This window comes from Ictidomys tridecemlineatus, chromosome 1 (genome assembly GCF_052094955.1).
Source record: "Ictidomys tridecemlineatus isolate mIctTri1 chromosome 1, mIctTri1.hap1, whole genome shotgun sequence".
Taxonomy (NCBI): domain Eukaryota; kingdom Metazoa; phylum Chordata; class Mammalia; order Rodentia; family Sciuridae; genus Ictidomys; species Ictidomys tridecemlineatus.
This window is the reverse complement of record NC_135477.1, coordinates 228,401,851-228,428,818: the sequence shown is the minus strand read 5'-3', so window position 1 is coordinate 228,428,818 and position 26,968 is coordinate 228,401,851. Positions and strand designations below refer to the sequence as shown.

Here is a 26,968-nt window from a genome sequence, read left to right as displayed (position 1 = left end):
TCTAAGATACCCCTTACTAAGGTTATGCTTTTACTGAGAAGGTAAGGATATACTTTGCACCTGCTTTTCTGTTTATTATTCGATCCTACCCCCACTTCTTCCATCCTCCTCCCCCAAGGCTAGTGTCTCATGCCTTCTGTGATTGAGTCCTTTTTTGTCTAGTTATCAGATATTGTGCTCATCTCAGCAGGGAATGTCATGGCTGTGTAGAGTGTGGGGAGCTTAAACTAGAATGCTCAAAAAATTCCAAGCCCCCCGTCCTCCAGAATCTAGAATAATGAGGTTAGGACGAAGAGATCATGGGCTTTATTATTAGACACACTGACAGAAAAGCTTATTAATGAAAAACAGTGTGTAAGAAAAGTTGGCACAGAAGTCAGCTTCCATTGTTAAAAGTTCAAGTTGAGCTTGGCTGTGTTGGAGGAGAGCCCGAATTAGGTATTAGCGTTGCAGGCTTGTGGGCTCGTGCATTTGATGGTCTGTGGAACTCATGGAAACATACTGTCCTTTCTCTCTTGGCAAAATGGTGAAAAATAGAAGAATTTTCTAATGAAAATTAATCTCTAGTTTTGCCATTTGATGCTTGTTTGATGCATAATGTAAAGAGTATTAAATTTGCACAAACACATTTTGGTGTCAGTATTAAATATGAAGCCATTTTTCTAAAAGTGTAGAAAATCTTCCATTGAGGTTTAGCCGACTTAACAAAATTGTTCTAGTTGTTAGTACAGTGTTCTGACCTTTTGTGCAGAAATACTCTCTCTCTTAAGTAGCTTAGCTCAACTCACAAAATAATTATCCTTAATGCCTCAGCTCTTTTCACACAGTGAAAAGGCTTTAACAACTTTAAAATTGAGTTCATTTGAAAACATGCATTATTTCCGAATATTTGTTTCTGAATTTGTCTTTATGGTTTTGCATATCTACAGCTTCTGAATGTTTGTTTTATCTATCTGTCTGTCTGTCTGTCTATCTATCTATCTATCTATTTATCTATCTATCTATTTTCAGTACTGGGGATCGAGCCAAGGGATGCTCTACCACTGAACTATATCCCAACCATTTTTATTTTGAGACAGTCTTAAGTTGTGGAGGCTGGCCTCAAACTTGTGATCCTCTTGCTTCAGCCTCTCAAGTCGCTGGAAATATGCCACTGTGCCCAGCCATACTAGTAGCAGCTCTGTTCCTGGTAATGGTTAGTGCTAGAATGATAGCATTTTTTTCATGAGGCCATCTAAAATCTGAAAGAACTCAGTGTTACTAGTGAATTGTAGACCAGAGAATTTCATAGGACAGGTATGCTTAAGCCCTTCTGCTTTTTCCTTTCTTTTTAATTGCCGTGTTGCAATCTGCCATTAGGAAGCGTGACTGGAGATGTCAGAGCAGTGCTTCCTTCTTCATGTACAGGTCAGCCCATCCTTTGCCTGGCACTAATGTGTTCACTTCTGTGCTAAGGGCCTGCCTTGGGTGTGTTTTAAAAGCAACAGCTTTCTTGAGTTATAAATCACATGCCACAGAATTTCTCTCTTTATAGTATATTTAAGGAGGTTTTTTAGTATATTCACGGAGTTATGCAGTCATCGACACAATTTTAGAACGTTTTCATCGCCCTGAAGGAAACCCTGACACGCAAGCAGTCTGTCCCTAACCCTCCCCCCCAGGCCCTGCCAATCACTAATCTGCCTCTTTGGATTTGCTTGTTTTGGACATTTCGTATAATCATATAATATGTGGCATTTTGTGTCTGCCCTCTTTCACCTAGCATGTTTTCAAGGTTCATCTTTGTTACAACGTGTATCAGCGTGTCTTTCCCTTTGTAGCTGGGTAACATTCCATTGTGCAGATATACCATGTTGTTTAATCACTCATCTCTTAATGGATGCTTGGGTTATTTCCACCTTTGGGCTAATGGAATAATGCTGGTTTGAACATTTGTCTTCAGCTTTTTGTGTGGAAATGTTCTTGGGTATCTCTATCTAGACATGGAATCACTAGGCCCTTTGCCTGTGGTAGTACTGTTTAATACTTTGGGGAAATGCCAGATTATTCTCCAGATCATCAGGACCACTTCACATTTCCACCTGCCATGTGTCAACCCATGTACTTTTCAAAGAGGTATATGTAACTGTCAAGAGAACAGTTAATTTTTTTATTTTCAAAAATATCTATATTGTAATTAAAATGATGTGCACTTATTCACTCTTATCTAAGGAATCCTAAGCATCTGAGAGTCGGCTGCTCTGAGCGCATGCCCTTTTCTCAATTCTCAGATGTCCACGAGGTGAGGGCTGTATCACTTGGTGCATTTTGCCACCATATTCTTCGTCAGTTTCCATCCGGCCATCTTCTCATCACATGTGTGGTCAAGGAGTGTCTGGGTTTGGCCTTCTCTGGTGTCTTTGCCTCTGGGAAGTGGATGGGGGTAGCACCAGGTTGATGAGGGCAGACTCAGAACATTGCAGGTGTGGGGGTGGATAATGCAAGTGGGAGTAGCCATTGCGTGGATGACAGCTGGTGTCTGCAGCAGCAGGGGGAGGATCTGTTCTATGGGAGCACTCACCATTTGGTAGTGAGGGACAGAGTATAAGAGCCCATTGTTCCTTAAAAACAAACAAACAAACAAAAAACCCCTGTGTTTTGATCCATTGGCACTAGAAAATGGAAATGTGAAGAAACGTGGTGTCATGAAGCATATCACCTGAAAGGCAGGAGCTTCAAACTCTGCTTTTGGGAAGCTCAGCGGGGATGGGAAACTATGTAAAGAATGACGATATTGACCAAACCATGGTCATGTTTATCACTCATGACCTTGGTTGGCTCTCTGGAAGGTTTCAACTAGACTCCCATTGGTTTCTCTAACTCTCAAATACTCTGGCTTTTAGATAGTAGGTACAGATTTCTGGTACAGGATGTGCGGGACTTTTACAGTGTTTCTCTGCATAGACATTTAGAGACAAACAGGGACTCCTTATGACATCAGGGGTATTTTGTCCTCTAATTTTGCTTGTGCTCTATGGACTGGGAAAACTCAATGCATGTTATTATTTTTTTCTAATATTATTAAGAGTGCTTTTTTCCCCCCCCTAATCTTTGCCCTCCTTATTTAGTGACCTTTTTCTCTTTCTGGCCTCTGCCCTTCCCTCTTCCTTTCAGTGATTCAAGTAGGGTTTTTCTCCATCTCTGCAGATTTCCTTGGCGGTGGAGGTGAGGTATAGTAATAGGGAAAGTGTGGTGAGATAATTATTTCATGTTCTAAACTGTTGTGCTTTGTCTCTGAACTTTCTGATTACCTTCTGGATGGTATGTTTTCTTCTAGTCTTTGTACACTAGTTTGAGCCAAGCTGACCTCTTGCCCTCTTTGTTCATCTTTTACCAAATAAACCGCCAAAAAATGACTTGGTTTCAGTTTGCAATCTGGAATCATTCAGATTCTATTTTTGTTCACTAGATTGATAAATACCTCCGTGGTGTCTCTACTTGAGCTCCTGATTCTTACTTGCCACGTGGAAAGGTATTTGTTTGACATGAGTGACCCTGGAGAAAACATAATGCATAAAACTAGGATTCATAAACATTGATTTTGACTCTGTTTTAAAACTCAAGAGATATGTGCCTATTTGGCTCAGCTACGCCTTTTCCATTTCAAAGAGCCCCCAAGGAATTACTATGCTATTATTTCAGTTTAAGATTTTCAAGGCAGACAGTACATGAAAAATGTTGACTTAGGACAAAGTCTTTGGAGTTAGGCTCTGGATGACAACTTGAAGGTCCTCACTAAATGGTGGTGGCACCATAGATGGGCAGCTGATGGCCATCCCTTTAGCAGAAGTTTCCAAGCAGCCATTGGGACCAGGTACTTGATGAAGCAATGAGGACCTGGTCTTCATGAGATGCGTCCTGGTCCTCGCGGATGGGTCCAGTACAATGAGCAGCAGTTGTTCATACCCCTACTGGGTATGGACACCATGATTCCTTCTTGCCCCCCCTTCCCATCAGCCCAGATGCAGCCCCAGATCCTTATCAGGGAGCTCAGGGGAATCGGCCACTTTGACATGTGAACTGTCACCCTGATGACTAGACGAGGTAGTATAGTAAGTGACAAAATGTAGTATAGTGAGTGACAGCAGGGGTTGTGGAGACAAGTGCTCTGGCTCAGGCAGGGCGTGGTGAAGAGCAGTGACCAGGAGGACGTGGCCAGTCAAGGAAGGAATGACCTCAGCAGAGTTAACTCTCCAAGGACTCCAGGTCAATCTGATAAAACTGGAGTCCATTTAGGAGGAGTGGCCAGAGCTGCTCAGGAAGGACACTGGAGGGAAATCATGCTGAGGAATCGATACTTTATCTTGGAAGCCACTGGAAACAACCGTGGAAGAATTGCAGTCCTGGAATGACCAGGGTAAATTGCTCATGAGTTAGGGATTTGAGTTCCTAGCCGGTGCTCCTTCGTATGTGATCTCACTCTCTTCTCACAGGGAAGGGCCAGTGTTTTATCACTGTCCCTGAGGGGCGTGGAGGGGCTGTCACAGTGAAGATTGCTTGGCCCCCAGCCCACGTGCCTCCAGCTTGAGCAGTTTGCTTTTTTAAGGAGTAAAGATTCCAGCAGATCCTATTTGAGAAACACCAACTAAAGAAACCAAAGTCTCGACTCTAAAAATACCTTTTAAATTATCAGCACCAAGAGAAATCAACATCAGAACTAGATTTTTTTAATGTCATTAAAATTAAAAATTAAAAATGAACGTATCTTGAATTCTTAATTTGAGAAACCCTGGATCCATGCCACAGAATGTAGGGGCACTGAAATGAATTCTGCCCAGATGAAGCCATTGAGGACCCAGGAAGGGGAGAACGGGTGGATTCCAGTGGGGTGGGCTCTCCGATCTCCAGGTGTTGGAAAGCAGATGTGGGGACCAGCAAGGTGGGGGACAGGATCTTAGGTTGATTGGTTGCCAGCTTGAGGAGTCAACAGTAAGGGACTCTGAAAGTAAGCATGGGGAACTCTTGTTTTTTAATTGCTGGGAATTGAACCCAGGGACACCCTACCTCGGGCCACATCCCCAGCTCTTTTTATTTTTTGAGATAGGGTCTCCCTAATTTGCCTCATCTGGCCTCGAACTTGGGATCCTCCTGCCTCAGCCTCCAGAGTCCTGGGATTACAGGCGTGTCTTTGTTTTTAATGCTTGTGAAACATTCAGGTGGGGTTGGAATTATTGGAGGGGAGAGTTCAGATTCATGTTATAGCTCTGTGTGATGTGAAGTGGTCTGGGCTTGTGACCAGGATGACACTTAGAATTAGTAGGACCAGTCTCCGGAGAGGAGCAAGGAGCCTCAGGAACGAGAGCTTGTTCACCAAATGTCTAGCCAGTGTGGAGCTGGTTCCCATCCCTGCCTGTTCTAGGAGAGGCTCTCAGGGATGAGACTGCACATGCTCCAGGAAAAGCCCCTTCAGGTGGTGGCATTTGGGGAAATTTCCCTTGTTTTCTTTGAAAGCTGTTCTACATGTTCATGTTTCAAAAATATATTGATTCCAGGGCTGAGGTCGTGGCTCAGTGGTAGAGTGCTCACCTAGCATGCACGAGGCACTGGGTTTGGTCCTCAGCACCCCATAAAAGTAAAATAAAGATATTGTGACCACCTAAAACTAAAAAATAAATATTAATATATATATATATATATATATATATATATTTTTAACTTATCCAGTGTATTCACGAATGGTGATGTTGATTGGACACTTTTTTCCTAGAAATGTGATGAAGTTTGAGAATATGGGGAGAGTCATAGGAAAAGTGTAAAAAGCAAAATGGAAAACACCTATAAGCTTGCACCCATTAGTGGAGTTCTGATCTATTTCCTTTCAGTCTTTTGTTCATGTGCATTTTTTTTTAATTTTTTAAATTTAACTTTTTGTTTTGATAAAATTTTAGATCTACATTTATTTGTAGGCAATAATAAAGATCCCCTGCACACAGTTGCCCCCAGTAATAGTGTTTTGAAGAGCCCAGTCTCACTCCAGGATGTCAACAGGGGTACAGTCGAGATACACAGTCTCATGAGTGCAGGGACCCTCCTGTGGCCCTCATAGAGCCACACTCATTACCCTCCTGAACCCCAGAAACCTCTAATCTGTTCTTCATTCTTGGTAATTTTGTCATTTTGAGACTATTATGGCAATGGAGCCCCACAGCATGTAAATAAACTTCTGGGACTGGCTTTTTCCAGCTTTGGGCTATTATAAATAGAGCTGCTAGGAACACTCATGTGCAAGTTTTCGTGCAAACGTAAGTTTTCATTTATCCAGAATCAATGCCCAAGTGTGGAGGCGCCTGCGTGTGTGCGTCCGCGTTTTATAAAATAAACCTAGGATTGTACTTTGTGGGCGTGTAGTACAAATATATCACAAACTTATTTTAGTATCACTCTAATGAAAAGACATTTTTGTGCAGTGATCTTTTTCTGCATACTAAACAGATCGGCGTGGAGAGACTGGCTTAATGGTTTGAACATCTTCCTTGTTGGAAGAGTTGGCCTGCGTGGTGGTAAGAGCTACAAGAAAGCTCTAGAGTAAACGTCTTAGGATAGCGGGCACCAACAGGGGTGATTTTCTTTGCACAGTAGATTCTTCTTAAAAATTAAATATGATTTTCTTTTTGAACATAAAGAAATGTAATTTGGCCTTACAGAAGAAAGGAACAACCCACAAAAATGGAGGGAGAAGTAGGCAGGCTCTGGGGGAAGCCTACCCTCATAGCTCTGATCTCAGCGTCTGGCCCTGGAGACAGGCTGCTTCGTTGTATACACTTGAAGATCATCTCAGGCTGAGAATGTGCTCAGTGGCTCACAGCAGATAGTTGGCAGAGCTGGAATTCAACAGGTGTCCCTCAGTTACTGAATTGAGCAGGAATTCAAAGGTGTCTTTTGACCCTCACAGGTATGACTTCACCATGCATGCCTTTTTAAGACTCCCAGGAATGCTTCCCCGTGCTATGTGCTATTGGGCAAGTTCCCCAACTTATCTGATCCTCTGTGAATTCATCCTTAAAAAATTTAGCAACAGTGTTTCTTCCCCTTCTGTGGACCAAATGAGGTACCATAATCAGTGTACCCAGTGTAAGCAGCCAATGCATGTAAGTGCCCATTTCTTCTGCCTGGCCCACTTCCTTAATTTGTTTTGGTACCAGATGATGCATGGGGTGCTGAAAACCTGATGACAATTGAATTGACTTAACCTCACTACGCTGGGCGTGGTGGTGCACACCTATAATCCAGCTCCTCCAGAGGCTCAGGCAGGAGGATCACAAGTTCAAGGTCAGCCTAGACAATTTAGTGAGATCTGTCTCAAAATAAAAAGTACTGGGGATGCAGCTCAGTGGTAGAGTGGTTGCCTACCATGCATGAGACCCTCAGTTCAGTCCCCCGTACTGAAAAAAAAAAAAAATTGAAAACAATTTTTGTTTTATTGTTTTATCTATATTTGGAAGTTGGTTTTCTAGCAAAGTTTCAGAATATTCATTTATATAAAGATAGTTGTAACCCCCTATGCCATGACAACTAGGGTGCTGAGTCTCTGATGGGGTGGAGCTGAACGCAGGGCACTGCTATTGCTTTCCCCTGCACCCTGGGGGTGGACCAGTATCAGTTTGCTTTTGATGAGATTTCACTTTCTAGTGGACTTTACACGTTCATCCCTCAAATAGTGTCCTCAGTCTCCTGAGGCAGCAGCAAAAGCAATGGGCCGAGGAAGAGTTTCAGTTAGGCCAACTGATGCCTTCGTAGTCTGGACTCACAATCCTTGGGTTGTCATTCTAGACCTTGGTTGCAAAGAAACACAACAGTGTGCATTTATGGAGAATGCAGTCCCCACCTGGCATCCCCTGGCAGTTGGTTCTAGGACCACTGCCCTTAGGATATGAAAACCTGTGGATGCTCAAATCCCTTAGATAAAATAGCATGTAAATTACCTGTAACCCAGGGGTATCCTCCCATATACTTTAAATCATCTCTAAATTACCATAATACCAAATACAATACCAAATGTAAATGCGCAAATAATTATTACACTGATTGTTTAGGGAATAACAACAAATACAGACACTTACCCCCTGGATATCCCACATCTGTGGTTGGTTGAATCTGAGGACCCAGAGTGCACAGGTGCGGAGAGCCCACTGTCATCGCGGAGCTGGGGAGAGCACATGCCAGCCACTGGCAGCGCAGAGCCCGTGAAGCTCCACTCGAGGAGCTCATGCTAGCCATGTGTCAGGAGGCAGATGGCTAATGACCTCTGTCGCCAGTCACTACTTTGGTTCCTGAATTACTGAGCCAATACATAAGAGAAAGAAGGAAATTTAGGAGATGCATCCCCTGAAGCCAGGTAGAATTTCAAGGAAAATCTAAACAAGACCAGCCAAATTTGTGCAGAGGGATGAAAATGGGGGAAGCAAGTGTTATGTTCAAAGAGTTTTTCACCAGGTGTCTTACAGGCAAGGCTGTCATCAAAAATATAGGCTGAATGCAGCTCTTGCCCTATTGCTCATCCTCTCCTCCAGCAAGCTGGTGTTCAGGCCCTCATCTGCAGCCTGGGCTCCTCTACTCCCTAAACTCTGGATTATTTCCCTATGGGATACTCTACGTTGTTCCTTTCCTTGTGTCCCCATAGGAATAGCTGTCTTCCCCACTGTAATTGGGATTGAACCCAGGGCCTCTCACATGCTAGGCAAGTGCTCTGCCATTGAGCCTCATCCCCAGCCCAGTAGCTACTTCTGATGAGTTCTCATTGGGTACCAGTCACTATGACTTTTGCCTGTATTATTTTCTTTAGTCTTCACATGGATTCTATGAGTTAGGTATTCTTACCATCATCATCATCATCCTTATTTTAGAGATGGGGAAAATCAAGAGTTGGAGAAATGAGGACACATGCTCCTTGCCCTTGAGTAATAGCATGTATTAAGGGGAAATGAGTCCAGGTCAATGTGATTTCCAAGGCTATGATTGCTCCTTATCTCCTTCTGCCGCTTCATACACATTAAACCCATTTTGAGGGCCAGGGCCATTACTCAGAATGTATTGAGTGTATAGTGGGCTAAGGCTGAGCACTGGGAGACAAGATAGTCAAGGTTCTCACCCTTGTAGTAGGGAGGTATAAATCAGTGTAGATCACCTCCAGCATTTAAAATAAATGAAATAGGTAGTAAATATGGGGAAGCATCAAACATTGTTATCTGTTTTCTGTTGGTATAACAAGGTACTTGAGACTGGGTGATATGTTAACAATAGAGGATTATTTGGCCCAGAGTTCTGGGAACAGGGAGATTCAAGAGAATGGCAACAGCATCTTCTCAAGAGATGGTGAGGACAAGTGTTGCTTTTATGAAACTGATGAGACTCTACAATAGTTTACAATGGAAAAACATAACTGTGGTCAGAAGAGTTTGAAAGATCCTGACCCAGAATGTTTAGCATGGAAGGATTAGGTGATGATTTTGAAGCCAGGTGGTGGGTAAGCCCTCAGGAACTGCAAAGGAGCTATGAAGACAGCTGGAGCAGGGCTGGGCAGGGTGTCCTCCAGTCAGTGTCTCAGTGTTGGCCACGAAGATGTCATTTGAGCTGAGACCTGAAGGAGAGTAGCAGGGTGACAGCAGTCCAGACACAGGAGGAGGTGTGAGGATCCGGGCAGGAAAGAGCAGGGGGACAATTCCCAGGAGCAGAGATGGAACGGACAGTATTGCTGGACCACAAGGCAGTATAGTTAGAAAATGCTAATGAAAATCCCAGTTAGCAAATCCCAGTGTGTGGAAATCACCACCCTCACCCTCACCCTTCTTAGCCTGGGTCCTGTGAAGAATAATAAAACGCTGAATTATATGGTACCGCCATGCTGATTTTATTGGCCTCTGTTCACTGTTTTTATCTCTTTGATTTTTTTTAAACACGTACTTCTGTGTGTTAGGAAGAGTTTGCTCATGGGCTCTGGCTCACTGCTGCACGTTTTCTGATACCTGGGTGGACATGTGGTTTTCTGGCACGTCAGGCATTTCTGGACCATCGTACCTCACGCTTGGCACTTCTGGGTCATAGCTTGATGTTTGGCAGCATTCCTCCCCCTGCCCAGGGTACCACTGGCACCCATGTCCTCTCCCCTAGGCTGTGACAACCAAAAATGTTTCCCGACACTGCCAGATGTGCTTGGGGAGCGAAATCGAGAACCACCGCTCTAACACAAATTTTAGGCTAACGTCAGGTGATGTTGCCATGACTGAGAATGTCCTGTGTCCCCTCTGTTGATCATGTCAGGCTTTTTCTCATTTCTACTTATCCTCAGTTGGGAAAGTTAGGTTTTATGTCTGAAAGCTCCTGATGAATTGCAGTAAAAGAAATCTGTAAATGTCTGTATGTTATAAAGACTGTACAAGCAGGTAGGGGCTTCCTTGAAATATTTGTACTGTTCTACGGTTAAAGATAAAAGCTGTTTTACTGATTAGTTGACTCCATACCTTTTCATTTTTTATGCAGCAGTGGACCTATGGTTGGTCAAATCTCTGAGGTTTTTTTTTCTTTTTCTTTTTCTTTTCCCCATTAGTGTTGATTGGTCACCTCTGTTCTGCCCCCACACAAACCCAGTTCATCTTGTGACCAGTGGTTTATAATTCTATAACAAGAGCCGTTTGTTCCAAACTGCTCTAAGTTGATTTCCCCTAAGTTGATTTCCTGTCTATGAATCTTCCACATTTGGCTCATTTTTTAAACACATAGCATTTTTCCTGGTATTTGCTCCCTTGAAGTAACTCAGCTTATTCTGAGTTGGGTTTTAGAAATACATCTTATTATTGCATTGTGGCTGTCATTTCTTCTAGAAACAGTCCTGTTTAAAAGAACCTCATTCTTGAAACTGGGAAGTTTCTTCTCTGCTGCTTGGGAATAATCTTGCACAACTCGTACTCCATTAATTGTTACACATAGAAGTGACTTTTGATAGTTCAAGAGGTTCTCTTTAAAACTTCTTGAATAGGATTGTGGGTCTTATTAATCCTTTGAAATCTTTCCAAATTAAATCAGTTGTTCATTCAACCGGTAATGCATTAAGACACCAGAATGCAGGGGCACATTGTGTCCCTTACCTTGGTAGCTTTTCTCTTTTGATGTTCACCTGTCAGTGAGGCTGTCCCCAAACACCTGATGTAAAATAAGTCCCTTTGGTCGGCCTTGTCCTTTCTCCCCCTCATTTACAGGTTGTAGACATTCATTACCGTCAGTGGATCAGTGATGCTGAGTATTTACTTGGATGCTTGTTTTTCACTTCCTTCCCCTGAATTGAAATGTAAGCTCTGTCCCTAGCTGCCTGGTTTGAATGGAATTTCTGAATTTTTAAATTTTTGAACATTTATATGTGCCAGATACTGTTCCAAGATCTTTAGCAATGTTAACCCATTTCTGGGTGGATGATCATCCTTCCTTTCCTTCACAAATACATTTTTTCCTCTACTTTTTCATTTCTTTTTTCTTATCAGCTGCAACTCTATATCTTGACATATGCTTTTAAATTTTTTTCTGTTTATAGCCTCCTATTTTTTCTATCTCTCAACATGATCCAGAAGTCACAAGAATGAAGAGTTGGAGTTTTTTGTTTGTTTTTGATTTTCCCACTTCTAGAACGGTCATGTGCCCACATTTTGTACACAGAAGATGGGGACTCTGTTTACAGATCACAGCATTTTTTTTTTTTTCTTTTCAGTAACTGTACCCAGCTCTGAGCTATTCATTTGGACTCATGGTGGCACTGTCTTGCTCTTTCTGGTACATTAAAAAGAAAAGAAAATATTTACATATAACATAAAGTTATCATTGCATGTGTGCATGTGAGAGAGAGAGACACACACACTAAGTATTGTAGGGTATATATGATTATTTCCAGAAAGCATCATCAATATGATCTTATCTATAGCTAAAATTTTTAATATTCTAAATAATTTCTGTCTTTAAATTCTGGATTGCTTCACATACTCAGTAAGAAACTGATAGGCACAGTTTTGTCAACATTAGGAAAGACTTGGTGACAGTGAATCTACAGAGCCTTGGGTAGAAGATAGTTGTGCTGGCTTTGGTGCCCTGTCTTCTTTTCTGGAAGAAAGTGTTGGAGGCGAGTTGAGTTGTGCTTTGAGCTTGCAGAGTGAGGTGAGACCTGGGAGGTGGTACAGTTCCTCCTTTCCACTCCTCAGCTGGCCAGAAGTTGACGGGGCCAGGCCGGTTCTGCCACTGCCCCACCTCATCGTCACTTTCTATAGAAGACACAGCCACCCTGTCCAACCGTCATGTTTCTGGAATTCCTGCCTAGATGGGTGTCCCAGGGATGTGGCAAGCTGGGAAGGTCAGAGGGGTGTAATTGCTTAACATCTGAAATTTTGTTGGTTGCCTTAGGACTACTTTTACTCTTGGCCTGAGTTTCTATTTCTTTAACTTTCTTCCATGGTATTTATGACTCAAAATGAAAGGTCATGTGTTTCTTCATTCTGGAATGTCCTTGTGTCTTTTGCTTTAATACTTGTTTTTCTGGACGTGGCACACTCTACCCTACACTCTGCTGCAGCCCCAGGCCTCTGCCCAGCCTGAGTGCTCACATGGCAGGTTGGCCCCTTGCCCTGAGGTGGGGCCACCAGTGCTGCCTCATTCTGCTGGTGGAGGTCCGAGCCCAAGGAGCAGCTGATGAGATGGCTCTTGCTCAGGAGAGATGGGTGGATCCCCGCTTTGGCCTCAAGCACTTTCTCAGGACTGGTTGTGACCAACTTTTATGGTTCATGTGGCAGAAATGCCACAAGTAAAGCTTTTATTTTTCTCCAGAAATATAAAACATGCCACTTCTCACGACTCAGGAAAACCATTGGGTTGGTATTTTTGCAATTCTTGGTGTGTTATTCACTTTTGCAAAAACATGCCATTTGTTAGCCATGTAGGTAGCTAGTTGCTTTTTAAATATATAATTTCCAATTTAAAATTTCTGCAAATATTTCAGAAAATTGTTGTGTATGTGAGTGTATACTTGGGAAGGCTGTATGTTTTATGTTTTTCATGTTGCTTACATCTTTCCTTTTTTTTAAAAAAAAAAACCTGTTGGCATTTTTGTTTTACTTAAATGATGATTGCAATTAAAGTAGCATAAAATCTACTAACTGGTAGGGCCTGGATATGTAGTTCAGAGATAGAACCCAAGGCCCCAGGTATGATGGCCAGCACCACAAAAAACACACAAACCAACAAATACAAAACTCTACCAACTAGTAAATGAGTAAATATGGAGAATTCCATAATCCAACAGTTTTGCCACATTTGTGGTTTGGGGGCTGGTCAAGCTTTGGTCAACTGATGGGGCTTAACTTGCTGTGTGTGGTTCATCCTATACCAGATCAATTATGATAAAAGATCACTGAGCAGGTCTTCACAAATACATGTTAAACTCAATAATCAAGCCTACTGTATCAGAGTCTCTTGATGTACAAGCAGCAGTGTGTATGTAGCACTCATTGCTGCTGTTGGGAATTTTAAGGAATATAGGTTGACAATGAAACAAATTTTTTAAAACTCTGAACATGGATCTGTTTAGCCAATAGATAATGAGTTATATGTCTTGGTTGAGAGGGCATGTTGGCCAGCAATATTTTCTAAACATTGATGTTCCAGTCTTCAAACAGATACATGGAATATATATGGAATAAAGAAGAATTTATATAATATTTGAACTATTGAAACTAAAACTTAAATTATTAATACTTAATTGTTGAACCTTACTGAAGCTTTGAAATTACTGTATGACCCAATATAAAACATCTTTTGGGAAAGCCAAATTACTTTCTAAGGACTTACCTAGTTTCTTAGCTGTTACATAGCAATTGCAGAAATACACAGAGAAATGAACTATAGATTTGTAATTTCTGTGTTTCCCAAAGAATTGTTAGTGCTTAAACTAACGTCTTTTAGAAATACCTGATAGCAACTGTCAAATAATTGCTTCCCTTAGAAATACTGCAAAGAACTTTTCATTTTCTTTGTGTCAGGTGACATAAAGAAAATGAAAAGTTCTTTGCAGTATTTTTTTTTTTTTAATTGAGGATCTTCATACTGAGATGGTGTTGTTGGTTGGGGAAGCTTCTGTGAAAACCATTTACTGCTGACTAAACAACTGAGTTTGTCTCCCTCCCGCAGGTGTTCACTTACAAACAGAGCACAATCACCCAGCAGAAGGTGACCCCTATGCACCCCTTGAATGAGGAGGGTGTGGATGACATGGCCGCCCTGTCTGAGCTCCACGGAGGCTCCATCATGTACAACCTGTTCCAGCGATATAAGAGAAATCAGATATATGTGAGTTCCACCTCTAATTTCTTCAAGAAGAAGTTCCTCGAGTTTGAGTGACTATTTATTTTTATTTTCCAGTGTATTTCCTGAACCTCTGTTAATCTAAGTAAAACAGTCTCCGAGGGTTTTACTAAATTAGAAACTTGATTCAAAAAACCATCTTCTCCTTATAGGTTTATTGCCCAGATTTTGTCAGAGGGGCTTTGGCTTCTGTTGAAGGACCTTCTGCACACTGAGGTCATTTGCCCTCTTTCTCCTCGAGTGCACGCCCTGTCCCTGTTGTAAGGGACTAAGAAGTCACCTGGAGTTGTTTGGCTTTCTCCATCAAGGACTGGGGCAAATGTTGACTTGGAGACAGGCCACCTAAGCTTAAGTTGCTTTCTTTCTTTTCTTCTTTCAGTTTTCTGTTTTTATAGATTTTTACTGCTTTTCCTGGCTCTGGAGCTCTTCCTGGGGGATTTTTGCATTCAAGGGAATTCAACTTTCCAAGTTGTGGGGTTGCTGTTTTGCTATTTTGAAGGGAGAAATGTCCACAAAAAAAAGCACTGGTGCATTTCTTCTCCTTAGTTTCATGGAATTTGAATAAACCTATATTATAAAGTAATACGTAAAAATTACTTCTAATATCTTTTTGACATTAAAGTACAGATATTACACTGTCTGTGAAGATTTATCGATCTCTGTATTTCTTTCCTTTTTCCACCTTCCTCTTTGCAAGTAAAGATTTATTGACCTGTGGATTTCCCCTTTCCATATGCCTCTTTGCAAGTCTTAATAATAAACTATCAATTTCAAATTCATATAATTTTAAAAAGTGCCAAATTTTGATACTTGAAAAATTCTGACCTTTTAGTAATTTTTAGGAGTAATTTGTAACTTTGCTAATGTTGGGGTTCTGATTAATAATAGTATCAGCCTTTGACATGACTAGGAGGTACTGCCCGAAACCCCAGGTGTGCTGGCTACTCAGGACTCTACAGTATCCCTTAGCTTGGGGAGGAAGGGTTAGGACAGAGGAAGAACCAGGTATTTGTGGATTTAATGCTTAGTTTTCCCCAACTTTAAAAAAAAAAAAAAAAAGTATGTTTATTTATTTATTTATTTTTAACATTGTGAAAGTGTCATTTTTGCCAGATTGACCTAATGTTTGCCAAATGTTTTCAAGCAGCCCTGTCAATCGTGTTGTAGTCCTCTGACTTGCTGGGCTTGCTTACCCTAAGTCTCTAGATTAGAATGGTTTCCATATGTTCTTCAGAAAAGGTAATGTTTATCCATGTTTATGTAAAAGTGGCCACATATTCTGCATTTTGCATATGTTGGCAGAATGTGCATTTATTCTTTTGTTTCCTTCTCCAAAATCTGCTTACATGTGACTAGTGAATTAACTAGCTGTGGAACACCCATTACTCAGGGTTCTGCTACTGCTGCACTCTGCAGCTATTCTCATTATTAAATCCCCCACACTGTCATGTAACTACTTGCCTGGTTTTTTAAGGACTTATTTTGCCTTCCTTGAGCCAAGGACACTGCCAGGCGCCTGGTAGTTGTGCAATAAACGTTTGTAAAATAATTGCCACACATTACAGATAGCCTATTCTAGTTGATACCAAGATATGAAGCTAGATTTTGAGGGTTCTTTTTTTATTGGAGTATGTCTCTTTTAAGCATTTCTAAACTCATAGTTTTTTGTCTTTACAGAAAAGACTCAAGTTTATAAGTCCATTGGAAGGAAAAACCTATCTAAGAGTACAAAGGCAGAGCCTTTGTAAGTTTTTTTTTTCCCTTTAAATAATAATGATGTTAAGTTTCATTGCTAAATTGCCCAGCCAATCCTTTGAATAGGATCATGGACTGACGGTCTTTTTCCTGTGTTTTGAGGGAAAAACTCAGGATTTTCGTGCATTCATTGCAGTTCAATTCAGTTGATTGTGCTTTTATATATATGCCTTCCTCTGATTTGTGGACAATTGTATTATTATCCATAGGGCAGCCCCCATGATTTTGCTATTACCACTGAGGTTATTTGTGAGGGATGCAGCACCTGCCAGACTACTCACATAGAAACAAAACCACCACTGTCAGAAAAGCCACCACTTTTCTACCTTGAATTTCATCTCAGAAATACCTGCCTATATCTTTAAAAGATTGTGGGGGGCGGGGGATGACTTGAATTTTGCCAGAGGTATTATATTAGTTTTCTATTGCTGATGTAACGCACTGCCATAAGTGTACCACCTTAAAGCAATCAGTTTATTTCCTTGCATTTGTGTAGGTCAAAAGCCTGATAGGGGTCTCCCTGGGCTGAAGGCAGTGGGTCGCAGGGCTGTCCCCCCCCCACCTTCAGGAGGTTCTAATGGAGGATCACTGTTCCTCCTTCCGGTTGTGGACAGTGGTCCGTGTTTCTTGCTGAATGTGACATGAGTGCTATTCCTAGCATCTAGAAGTCATAGCTCCAGTCCCTGATTTGGTGAATGAGTCCTTCTTGTAGCTTCAAATCTCTCCTCCTCTCTGCCTCCTCCCACACCCACAGCCAAGAGGGGTTCCCTGCTAGGGTCTATTGGTCACACCCACAGGGTATTCTCCCCATCTCAGGGTTTATAATCACATCTTCATGCTTAATCTGCAAAGACCCATTTCTATACCTGACTGGGCTGTAGGGGTGACTGTGAATGTCTCTGGGGAGGAGCTGTTGTTTTGCCTCCCGTTATGAGAAGGGTCTCAGCTGCTGTCCCTGTGCTCACCACTTCCGCCCACTCGTGTGTGTGCATTTCCCATCCTCCTTTGGCTTTGTGCTCTGAGCTGGCAGGCCACCCAGGTTGCTGGTGAGTGGAATCACCTCCAGGTAGAGAAGCCAGCTCTTTCTGCTAAGAAGGACCTTTAGCTTTTCTCCTTGGGGACCAGGCTTTTTGTCTAAGGACTTTATCAGAACTTAGTAAACGATTTCTTTTCCCCCTAGGTTTCTGCATCTTCCCACTGAAGTGGTGTAGAGAATGATGAAAAGATAAAAGCCTTCAGGCTAAACAAATCAAAGTTGAGCCTCCCTTTTCTTCACTAACCTCCTCTTCAACTCTATATTAATAATTTAATCTTTCAAAATGTCTGCTTTGTTAATTTGCTTTTTTAAAGCTACCCCGCCCCCGCCCCCCGCCCCTGCCATATGGCAGGGTTGTTTTAAAATAGGTGAAAGCCTTAGAAACTTAGCTTCCTATCCAACTTGTTCCTCTCCTATGAGTAAGCATTTATTTAGAAAGCTCCTGCCTTGAGCTTGGCACTGTGTTCGATGGGGCTTAAAGAGGTTTACAACATTGGCCCTAGCCTCAAAGCCTGGAGTTTAGCAAGGAGACAAAACCAAGGCCAGTGCCCAGCTTACCATCTTGAACAATTGAAGTCTTTGTTGAGTGAAACGTCACGTGCGGGTGACGTGGTCCTGGTTTTGACCTTGCCCCTAACGCTTACCTGGGCTCCTTAACTGATGCTGTGGGTAGACGCCTGCCCTGGGCAACACATCTTTGTTGGCAGTGTCTGGTCCACCTGGCTTGAGCCATGCTGCTGGTGCTCTTACTGTTAGGGCAGCCCCAGTCTCCTGCCATTGCTGTGCGCCCCCTTGTCCTGTGCCCTACTGCTGATTCCCTTCCTGGAACTCCAGGTCTTGCTGTTTGAGGCTCCTGCTCTTAACTTTCCCATCCTCTAGTGGAGACCTCTGCCCAGTACTCGGGCTCCCAACGACCCCTGGCTTCTACCCTAAACCTCCTGTCCTCACTCTCCTTTCTCTTCCTACTACCTGATAAGACCTGGTGAGGACAAGTACTTACACCTGTTATGTTTCTAAGACTTCAGGAGAGAGTGACTGGGTGTGTGTTCATGGTCCAAAGAGTAAGAGCTGGGGAGAGAGAACCTATGGGTGGGTCGGGAAGCCTCAACTTGCTACAACAAGCTCTATGGAGAGGATGGTGTTTATAAAGGAGGTATAAATGTGGATTAGAAGAAAAGGCTGGTGGGACCCCATGTGGAAAGATTGAGAGATGATAGTCTGGTGTGTAGACCTCACTGAATCCAGAGAAGGTTGTTCTTGTTTTGGATTCAGGTGTTTGCTGGGGAATGTTGAGCAATGAGATGGAATAGGCAGGAGGTTTAGAAAACAATAATGTATTTGTTCTCCGCTTGGATGATCCTACCCCTAGAGGTCACTTGGCTATATTGGAAAACATTTTTAGTTGTCACAGATAGGTGAGGGGGAAGCTAATGGTATCTAGTGACTAGTGGCAAGAATGCTGCTCACCATCTTAAGGTGCACAGCACAGCCCTGCCCCAAGGAGGAATATGGCCCAGGTTGTCAGTAGTACAGGCCAGGACCCTCCCTTCATGCAGCTAATCTGAAAAGTTTGGGATTGATGGTATAGAGAGCATACCATTTTTTTTATATTTGTATTTTAGTTGTAGTTGGACACAATATTTTATTTATTTATTTTTATATGGTACTGAGGATTGAACCCAGAGCCTTGAATGTGCTAGGCAAGCGCTTCACCACTGAGACACAACCACAGTCCCAAGCATACCATTTTTGATAAAGGTCTTTCCTTCCTTCCTCCCTCCCTCCCTCCCTCCCTCCCTCCCTCCCTCCCTCCCTCCCTTCCTTCCTTCCTCTCTTTCTTTCTGATGCTGGGGATTGTACCTAGGGACTTGTGCATGCGAGGCACACTCTACCAACTGAGTTATATCCCTAGCCCTGGATAAAGGTTTTTGAAGGGAAAATTTCCCTGAGAAAATATGTTTAGAAGAGTGGATAGGGAAGTGATAGGAGATGCCAATAGAAAGAGTAGATTGGCTGAGAGAAGGTTGCAGGAATTCAGTGGTGAAGAAATGAGGGTTTTAGACCGGCAGAGCCACAGAAGTGACAGAGTAGATCTGACAAGCATGGGGAGGGAGGATGGAGCCTCCATCCTCAGTGCTGATCCACAGTGCTGATGCAGCCTTGTCAAGAAGGAAGGCCGGTGAGGAGACATGGTGCTGATGGTCTTGGCAGCTTCTTGAGGAGAGCAGGAAGGGCGGGCGGGTTTTGGATATCTCTCCTACTGTATCCTCTGGAGCCTAGATCATCTCAGATTATGTACCCAGCCACTAAACAGTGTTGACACGAGCAGGCGAGGTTTCTAAGCCCTGTGTCTACAGTGCAGGGACTGCCAAGCTCCAGAGTGAGGCAGTTTTGTCTTTTGCCAAATGGAGGAGTAGCACACTCCCTCCACTAGAGGACTTGTGGAGCTCTGGGGAGGAGACTCCTCTCCCAACCACTAAGGAACGGCTCAAAACCACATCACGGGGAGCCGCAGAGAACCTGGGAGCTCGCCTGCAATTATGGAGTAGAGGAGGGCTGCAGAGGGAACCCATCCATGCTCCACCCGGCCCTTTGGGTAGTTTGTTGGTCTTGCTGAACAAACAGTACAAAGATCAGAATCAAAGGAGCCCATTTGAAGAAGTGAGGCTGTGTCTAAAGATACATGCTTTCTTAAGCACAAAAGATGGTTCACAGCTAACGTATTTTTAGGTGGTTCAAAAATATCCCTCTCTGGTTAGGTGGCATTCCAGCACGAATGTGTTTGATGTTCCTGAATTAACTTTGAAGCCTGCCTTAGTGAATGTTAGCAGTCACCAGCCAATTAAAGAGCTATTGATTTTATTCACCTGCAGGGAGATCTCAGCTGTTCACATTGCGCAGACCAGCCAAGCTCTGCCATGGACGGAGTTTTCTCTTTGGGGGACATGCAGATCAAAATGTGTGTTTCATTTTCTTACGTTGAGTCTCCCCAAAGTAGATGGTTAGGTTTGTTTCCATCCCTTTCCAAAGGCGGTATCCAGTGGCATCGTGCCCCTCATGGACACAGGATGATCCCAGGTCGGATGGTCAGTCTTGATGTATGACACGTACCAGGAACAGCTGAATGTGGTGCAGTTTGCCAAGGGGTTCTTGGCTTGAGGATTTTTTTTTTTTTTTTATTTTCTCACTTGAAATCAAGACTTACGTTGCCAGAAGATAATTATAACCATCTGTTTAACTATATATATTTTTAAACTTTACCAAACATTTATGCTCTTTGGTGGCCACTTCCACATCAGCACATGATAGTGGCAATTAGAAACTGTTTTTTGTCTTTCTTTACTTTCTCCCTCTGTTCAGATTGCTTTTAACAAGGAGAGGATTTGAGTCAGAAATTCACTTGAGGGCTGGGGTTGTACCTCAGTGGTAGGGCCTTGCCTTGCACATGGGAGACCCTGGGTTTAGTTCCCAGCACCTAAAAAACAAAACAAGCAAACAAACAAAAACTAAATAAGCCCCAGTCAGTCTTTTAAAAAGGAAAAGAAATTCATTAAATGAAGTGGAAATGCCAGAACTTCTAAGAGCCAGGCTTCATGAGTTATCTATTGTAATCTTGACTTCTTTTCAAGACACTTGCATACTTAACATTTTTAAAAATTGCTTGAAACTGATTTTCATTGTGTAACTGGACCAAGACAAAAAAAAAAATTTGTTATGTAGAGGGCAGTGAGCATGGAACACTAGAACAAAATTAAACACAAATTTCTTTGATGGATTGGTGGTCAGATCATGTGCCCCCTCCACATCTACACTGATTCAGCCCTGCCCAGGTGCCAGGCTCTGTACTGGACTCCAAGGCTGCAGAACTATTTTTGTTCACAGTAATTGTTGAAAAATTACAGAAATGTAAGGCATTTAATTGATTTGGCAAGGTCAGATACTAACCTATTGACTGCAGCTCAGATGACTGTGAGTGTAATAAAAATACTGGGAGCACAAAGAATGAGCATCAGAGCCAGAAGGGGGTCAGAAAATGACTCCCAGACAAAGCATTAGTTCCGTGAATTTGCAGGACGTGTGGGGAATTTGCCAAGGAGGAGGGTGGCTCTCCTGGGCAGCAGATCAGCATGTGATCAAAATAGCATGATGCATTGATCTAGATTTAAGACTGGAGAAAAGGCTATACACATCACTGGCTGGCAAGATGGCCACCAGCAGGCAAGAACAGGCTCTGTGTGCAAGTTAATGAGGCTGAAGGGACTCATGGAAATTGCAGGAGTCAAATTCAAACCAACGTTTTCAAAAACCCACTCTGGCAAGAGGTTGGTGAATGAGTGCAGGAGGCATCAAATCTGGGAGGAGAGGTGACCGGTAAACTAGATGGGAATGGTGGTGTGCCAATCATGAAAGTCTGATGGAAGAAGTAGAGTCCAAGAGTTTAATTGGCTTTGGTGGTCAAGGAGACTGAATTTCCATACGATTACTCGACTACCCATTTGGATAGATGCTGGTGCTATTAGTCAGGATGTAATTCTGTGCTGTTTTGAAGAGTCTTGTCCATGTTGAGTTTGAGCCATCTCAGACTGTCCAAGGGAAGATGTCTAGTAGACCACTCAGTATATGGATTTGTAACTTAAACTGAAGTTGCACTCAAAGTAAAGATTTAGCAAGTGAGTCATTGCCACATTGAGCTCGGATGATTGAGGGAGAAAGAAAGAGGGGAATGGTAGGTCGGGGATATATCTGGCTAATGATTCTTAACAGTTCTTCCGTTTAAGCCAGGTATGGTGGCCTACACCTGTAATCCCAGTGGCTCAGAAGGCTGAGGCAGAAGGATCATGAGTTCAAAGCCCAGCCTCAGCGATGATGAGACACTAAGCAACTCAGGGAGACCCTGTCTCTAAATAAAATACAAAATAGAGGTGGGGATATGGCTTAGTGGTTGAGTGCCCCTGAGTTCAATCCCTAGTACCCCCACTTCCCATACAAAAAAAACCTTCTTTCCTTTAGGAAAGTGTGCATGGCACAATTCTACACAACTAGTTTCCCCAGTGCATTTCAGCTGATTTACATCCAGCTTTGCAGGACCACGTGATGAAAAGTTTTATTTTCATTAGCAATAACAATAATAAATCTCTGATTTATGTAGCATTTTCAAATAATAATCAGGTGGGTAACTGAGGATGCCTTGTTGTTACTGATCAGAATGTTAGGCCCAGAGAGATTTAGGGCCAGGGCAGGCAGCTTCAGGACTGAGGATTTGTCCACACCATGAGCATGTCCTAGTTGGAACTGTGATGTCCACACAGTAGTGTGGACCCCTGAGTCATTACAGATTTTCTTACTTGATTTTTAAAAATATGATATGTATAGGGTGTAGTGTAATCCCAGTGGCTTGGAAGGTTGAAGCCAGAGGATTGCAAGTTCAAGGTCAGCCTCAGGAATTTAGTGAGGCCCTAAGCAACTTGTCAAGACCCTGTCTCAAAATAAAAAGGGATGTAGATATTATTCAGTGGCTAAGTACCCCTGGGTTCAAATCCTGGTACCAATTTTTTTTAAAAAGCTATATATCTGAGATATAGAACATCAGTTTTGATGCATATACCCATAGTGAAGTCAAATTATAACTTTTTTTTTTCCTGGTGGGGGTTAGATATTAGGTCTTATGCCTTTATTCATTCATTTATTTATTTCTGGTCGTTGTAATGGACAACATGCTTTCATTTTATTTGTTTCATTTTTACGTGGTGCTAAGGATCAAACCGAGTGCCTCACACATGCTAGGCAAGTGCTCTGCCACTGAGCTACATCCCGAGTCCCTGTTCTTGTGTCTTTTTGCAAACCTTGAATTGGTACATTTTGGGTTGAAGAAACACAGGGAGTTTCTCCCAACATTTTAAAGCACTATGTGATACAGCTGTTCCCAATTATTAAAATGGGCAAGGAAATGTATTTTTTGGTGAGGTATGTGGAACTTTTCCGACTAGAAAATTGTTTTGTGTGCTTCAAAATAGGATGTACTTTCTATTTCTGAACAGCCGTCACAGTGACCAGGCTATTTATTCTTGTGGAATTTGGAATCTAACGTGAGGAAACTGGTACCTGGCCCTGCCTCATGTTTGGGGGTGGCATGTGTTCGTAGTCTTAAGCTGCACAGAGTCATCATGGCCATTTTTGGAGTGGTAATAATAGCCTGATGTAGAATGTGAAACCATAGAAATATGCAACAAATGCTCACCCCCTGTAGCTCTCAGGACTTCCTGTGACACTGCCTTCACTCCATCCTTCACACAAGGCTGTTCTTGCCCCAGCTGCCATTTTTATTTATGTTGCATGTTGGACTTTCCTTATTGCTCAGCGAATCTCTGAAACACGCAGCCTTTTTTTAAGTGACACGGTCATCCATGCAAATATAAATGAGGTGTTATGTTTAAGGTGAGGGTAGGGAGGATGGTGGTGTCCTTGGCCATACTACTTTTGCCAATGAACCTCCAAGGTTTCAAATACTGTAATTTGTCTTTCTTTGAATAGACCATTGTGAACTACTGCTGTGATTGCCATTTCATGTTACACCTCTGTTTTGGCAGATATGGAAGTGCCCTGTTGCATGTACATAGGCACAGACAGTAAGAGCTTAATAGTAAAGACCTTCGATGGACTGAAGCCTCTGCCCCCTTTGATAACCTGTTATGAGAATATAGTCATGTGTCATTTAACATCTGGGATAACATTCTGAGGAATGTATCCTTAGGTTATTTTGTGGTCACATTTAACATTGTAGAGTGTACTCTCATAAACCAAGTTGGCTATGATATCACTGTGAAATATAGTTTTATGGGACCACTGTTGTATATGCAGGCCATCCGTTGGCCCAGACATCATTATGTGGTGCATGACTAATTCATTAGGACCTGTGCTGTGATATCAGTCTTTTTGGAAGTTGGATTGAGGGAGCAAGACTGTGGGAATCATGGAGAAAGGAGGCTTTGTAGAAACTGAGTCAAAACAAGGTGAGTCCCTGAGCAGGACAGGTATTGTAGATGGCAGGAAAGAGGGTGGATCCTAGACATAATTAGAAGTGGAGTGTTCAGGACATGGAGACCTGGGGCTGGGCAGCATTCTGTGCATGGCTGAAGGCAGTCACTCTACATCCATGAGATGGCACTCTGTCAAAACGAGGGTCCCCATCCTCACTGTTACTCATCCACTCCAAGACTACAAAAAGAGCATCTTACTGCCACCTTGTTCCTGCCAGAAGATCAGGAGCAGTGGCCTCTGCCTACCCGCACCAGGATGATGTCAGAGCAGCTGATGATGGGCAGGTAGCCCTCTTGGCCAGGGGATTAGGAAATGTCAGTTAAAGCTGTTTTGGAAACATGTATACTTAATTTAAATCTGCAACAAGGAAGAAGTTTCTGGATGCCCAGAACCTTTTAAGCAGTGACATAATGTCAGTGACAAGGTAAAATAGTAAAGCTTGTGCATTCATGTTGTAAGAGCCTTGTTTACCCTTGGTACTAAATGGGGGCACTATAAGGGAATTTTATTTATGTATGTATGTGTGTATGTATGTATGTTGCAAACTCAGGGCCTTGCACTCTACCACTGAAATGAACCCCCAGCCCAGCATTTCAATTGTTAATGAGATAGGGTTTCTTATAATCGTTAAAAGGGAAATTAAAAAAAAATCAGATTCTCTCTGTAACCAGCCAGATACACATTTTACATTTTCCTTGCTTTTTTTTTTTTAATTTAAAGAGGAGATGTCAGGTTGTTGAAGTTTGTCTCCAACTCTCTTATCTCTGTTGGTATGTGGGTGTGCATTTGTGGAATTTACTGTCATCCATGACAAAATGTTTTTCTTAATTATTTTAACTCTGGTGAAATTACTTCCTCCCTGAGAATGTAAATGTCTTTCGTCCTCTCCTTTTCTGAGTGGTCTGTAATTTGTCAACTGCAGCATTTTTGCTTCTCATTTTGATTTAAAATTTGAAGGCACGTACTCTGAAACTTCATTAAGGTTAGGGAACATATTGTTGTTTACCCTGCAGCCTGGGCTTCTTTGCAGATCTCACTTTGCATTTAGAAGAGATTCGTTTCACCTTTTAAGAGAAGAAAATTTTTAATTTTTCTTTTAAATTTGAATTTAATTTTTTTTTAATGAGTATGTAGCAAAATACTTGTTACATAAAATTTACCATCTTGTGCATTGTTCTGCTTGCACTTCAGGAATGCTTACGTGTGTTCACACTGTTGGGTAGCCTCCCGGACTCTTTATCCTTCAAAGCTGAAACTCTGCTCTCATTAACAGTGCCCCATTCCTGCCTAATCCCAGGATGTTTGCTTTCCCTTTTTTTTGCTAAGAGTATTAAATACGGCCTAAACTGCCAGTTAGGGTACTTTTTTTTTTTTTTCAGATTTCTTTTTACTCACAATGTGAATGTTGGATTCCCAACTTCAGAATAGAGAGGACCATACAGTAATACTTAGACTTGCAAAGAGGTCATGTTGGAATGTTGTCATTTACCATAAGTGTTTGGTCTTTAAAAACCAGGTGCAGCAGTTTATTTCACACTTAAGTAGAGAGGTGTCCCAAACCTTTTTAGGGTAGGAGAATTCTGTGCGTGGTCTAGATTAAAGCTATAAGAGTGGATCACAAAGCATGAAGAGCTGTCAGTACTTGAGAGCAGGCAGCTTCTAAGGTGCTTCTACTTTTTTATTTATACTTACTTTGAAAGATGAAAAGTTGGGTTTTTTATTTTCCCTTTCTTTGTGGTGCTAGGGATGGAATCCAGGGCCTCATTCACACTAGGCAAGTGCTCTATCATTGAGCTACATCCCCAGTCCTAGCACGGAAAGTTTTAAATGTGTCAAAATGCAAGTCATTTTGAAATTTTTCTGTTCATTGGATGTTTGCCTGGTGTCTAAATGAAAAGTAAAATCAAAGCCTACTTAGGTATCTTCCGTCAAGTTTTTAAGTTAGCTCTAACAACTATCTTTTGTCTGCAAAGACTTTTCAGCATCTCAGCCATCGCTTGGACAGGCCTGAGGATGGAAGAGCCTTCTGCCTTTTATTCTTCAGGGGATTTGGAGACATGCTCAACCTGCAGGGTGGAAAAGGAGCAGGCCGTGCCACAAAGCAGCAAAGATTTTAGTGTAGATTAGAAGATAACCTCACTTGCAGTGGGCATAGTTTTTTATGGTCAGAGTATGGGTATGATAAAAATTCTTAAAACATGTTAAATCAACTACACTAACCTGGGTTTAAAAACACAAGGGTGTGAGCTGTACCCCTCTGAAGTTTTCTATCACAAATGGGGAAAATCGAGGCTTTTTGTTGTTGTTGTTGTTGTTGTTAAAGTCAGCAGTGTTAACATGGAGCTTTTAATTTCATAACAATGCATGATAATAAGGTACCATGCTTTCTTCACAGTAACTCACTAAGCTGATTGACAGTTGAGCAGTACATCTTTACCTTCTTATGAGTTAGGTGTTGAAGCTCAGTGTGAAAACATACACAACCAGTAGAACCACAGTGGTCACTGACCATGACTGACGTCTTGCTGTAACTAAATTAAGCACATCAGGTTTTGTCCTTCACCCTCATAGCATGTGCTTCTTCTTACGTTTTTTTTTATTTTGGTGCATTGTAATAGGGCATCATGATGGGATTTGTTGTTGCATATTCATATATGCGTATAATATAACAATCTACTTTGACCAGTATCACTCCCCAGCACTTCGCCCCTTCCTCTGCACCTCTGCAGCATGTGCTTTTTGAGGCCGTGGTGTGAGAGGCTCCTTCCC

At 42.3% G+C, this 26,968-nt stretch overlaps 1 protein-coding gene across 1 annotated transcript in view; it reads left to right on the top strand.

The window, feature by feature from the left end:
• The window catches only part of Myo10 (myosin X), a 205,172-nt gene that overhangs the window by 64,713 nt on the left and 113,491 nt on the right, over positions 1-26,968 (top strand). Inside the window, exon 3 of the mRNA XM_078016810.1 lies at positions 14,197-14,355. Coding sequence (XP_077872936.1) covers positions 14,197-14,355 — 159 coding nt within the window. The remainder of the gene's footprint in view (positions 1-14,196; positions 14,356-26,968) is intronic.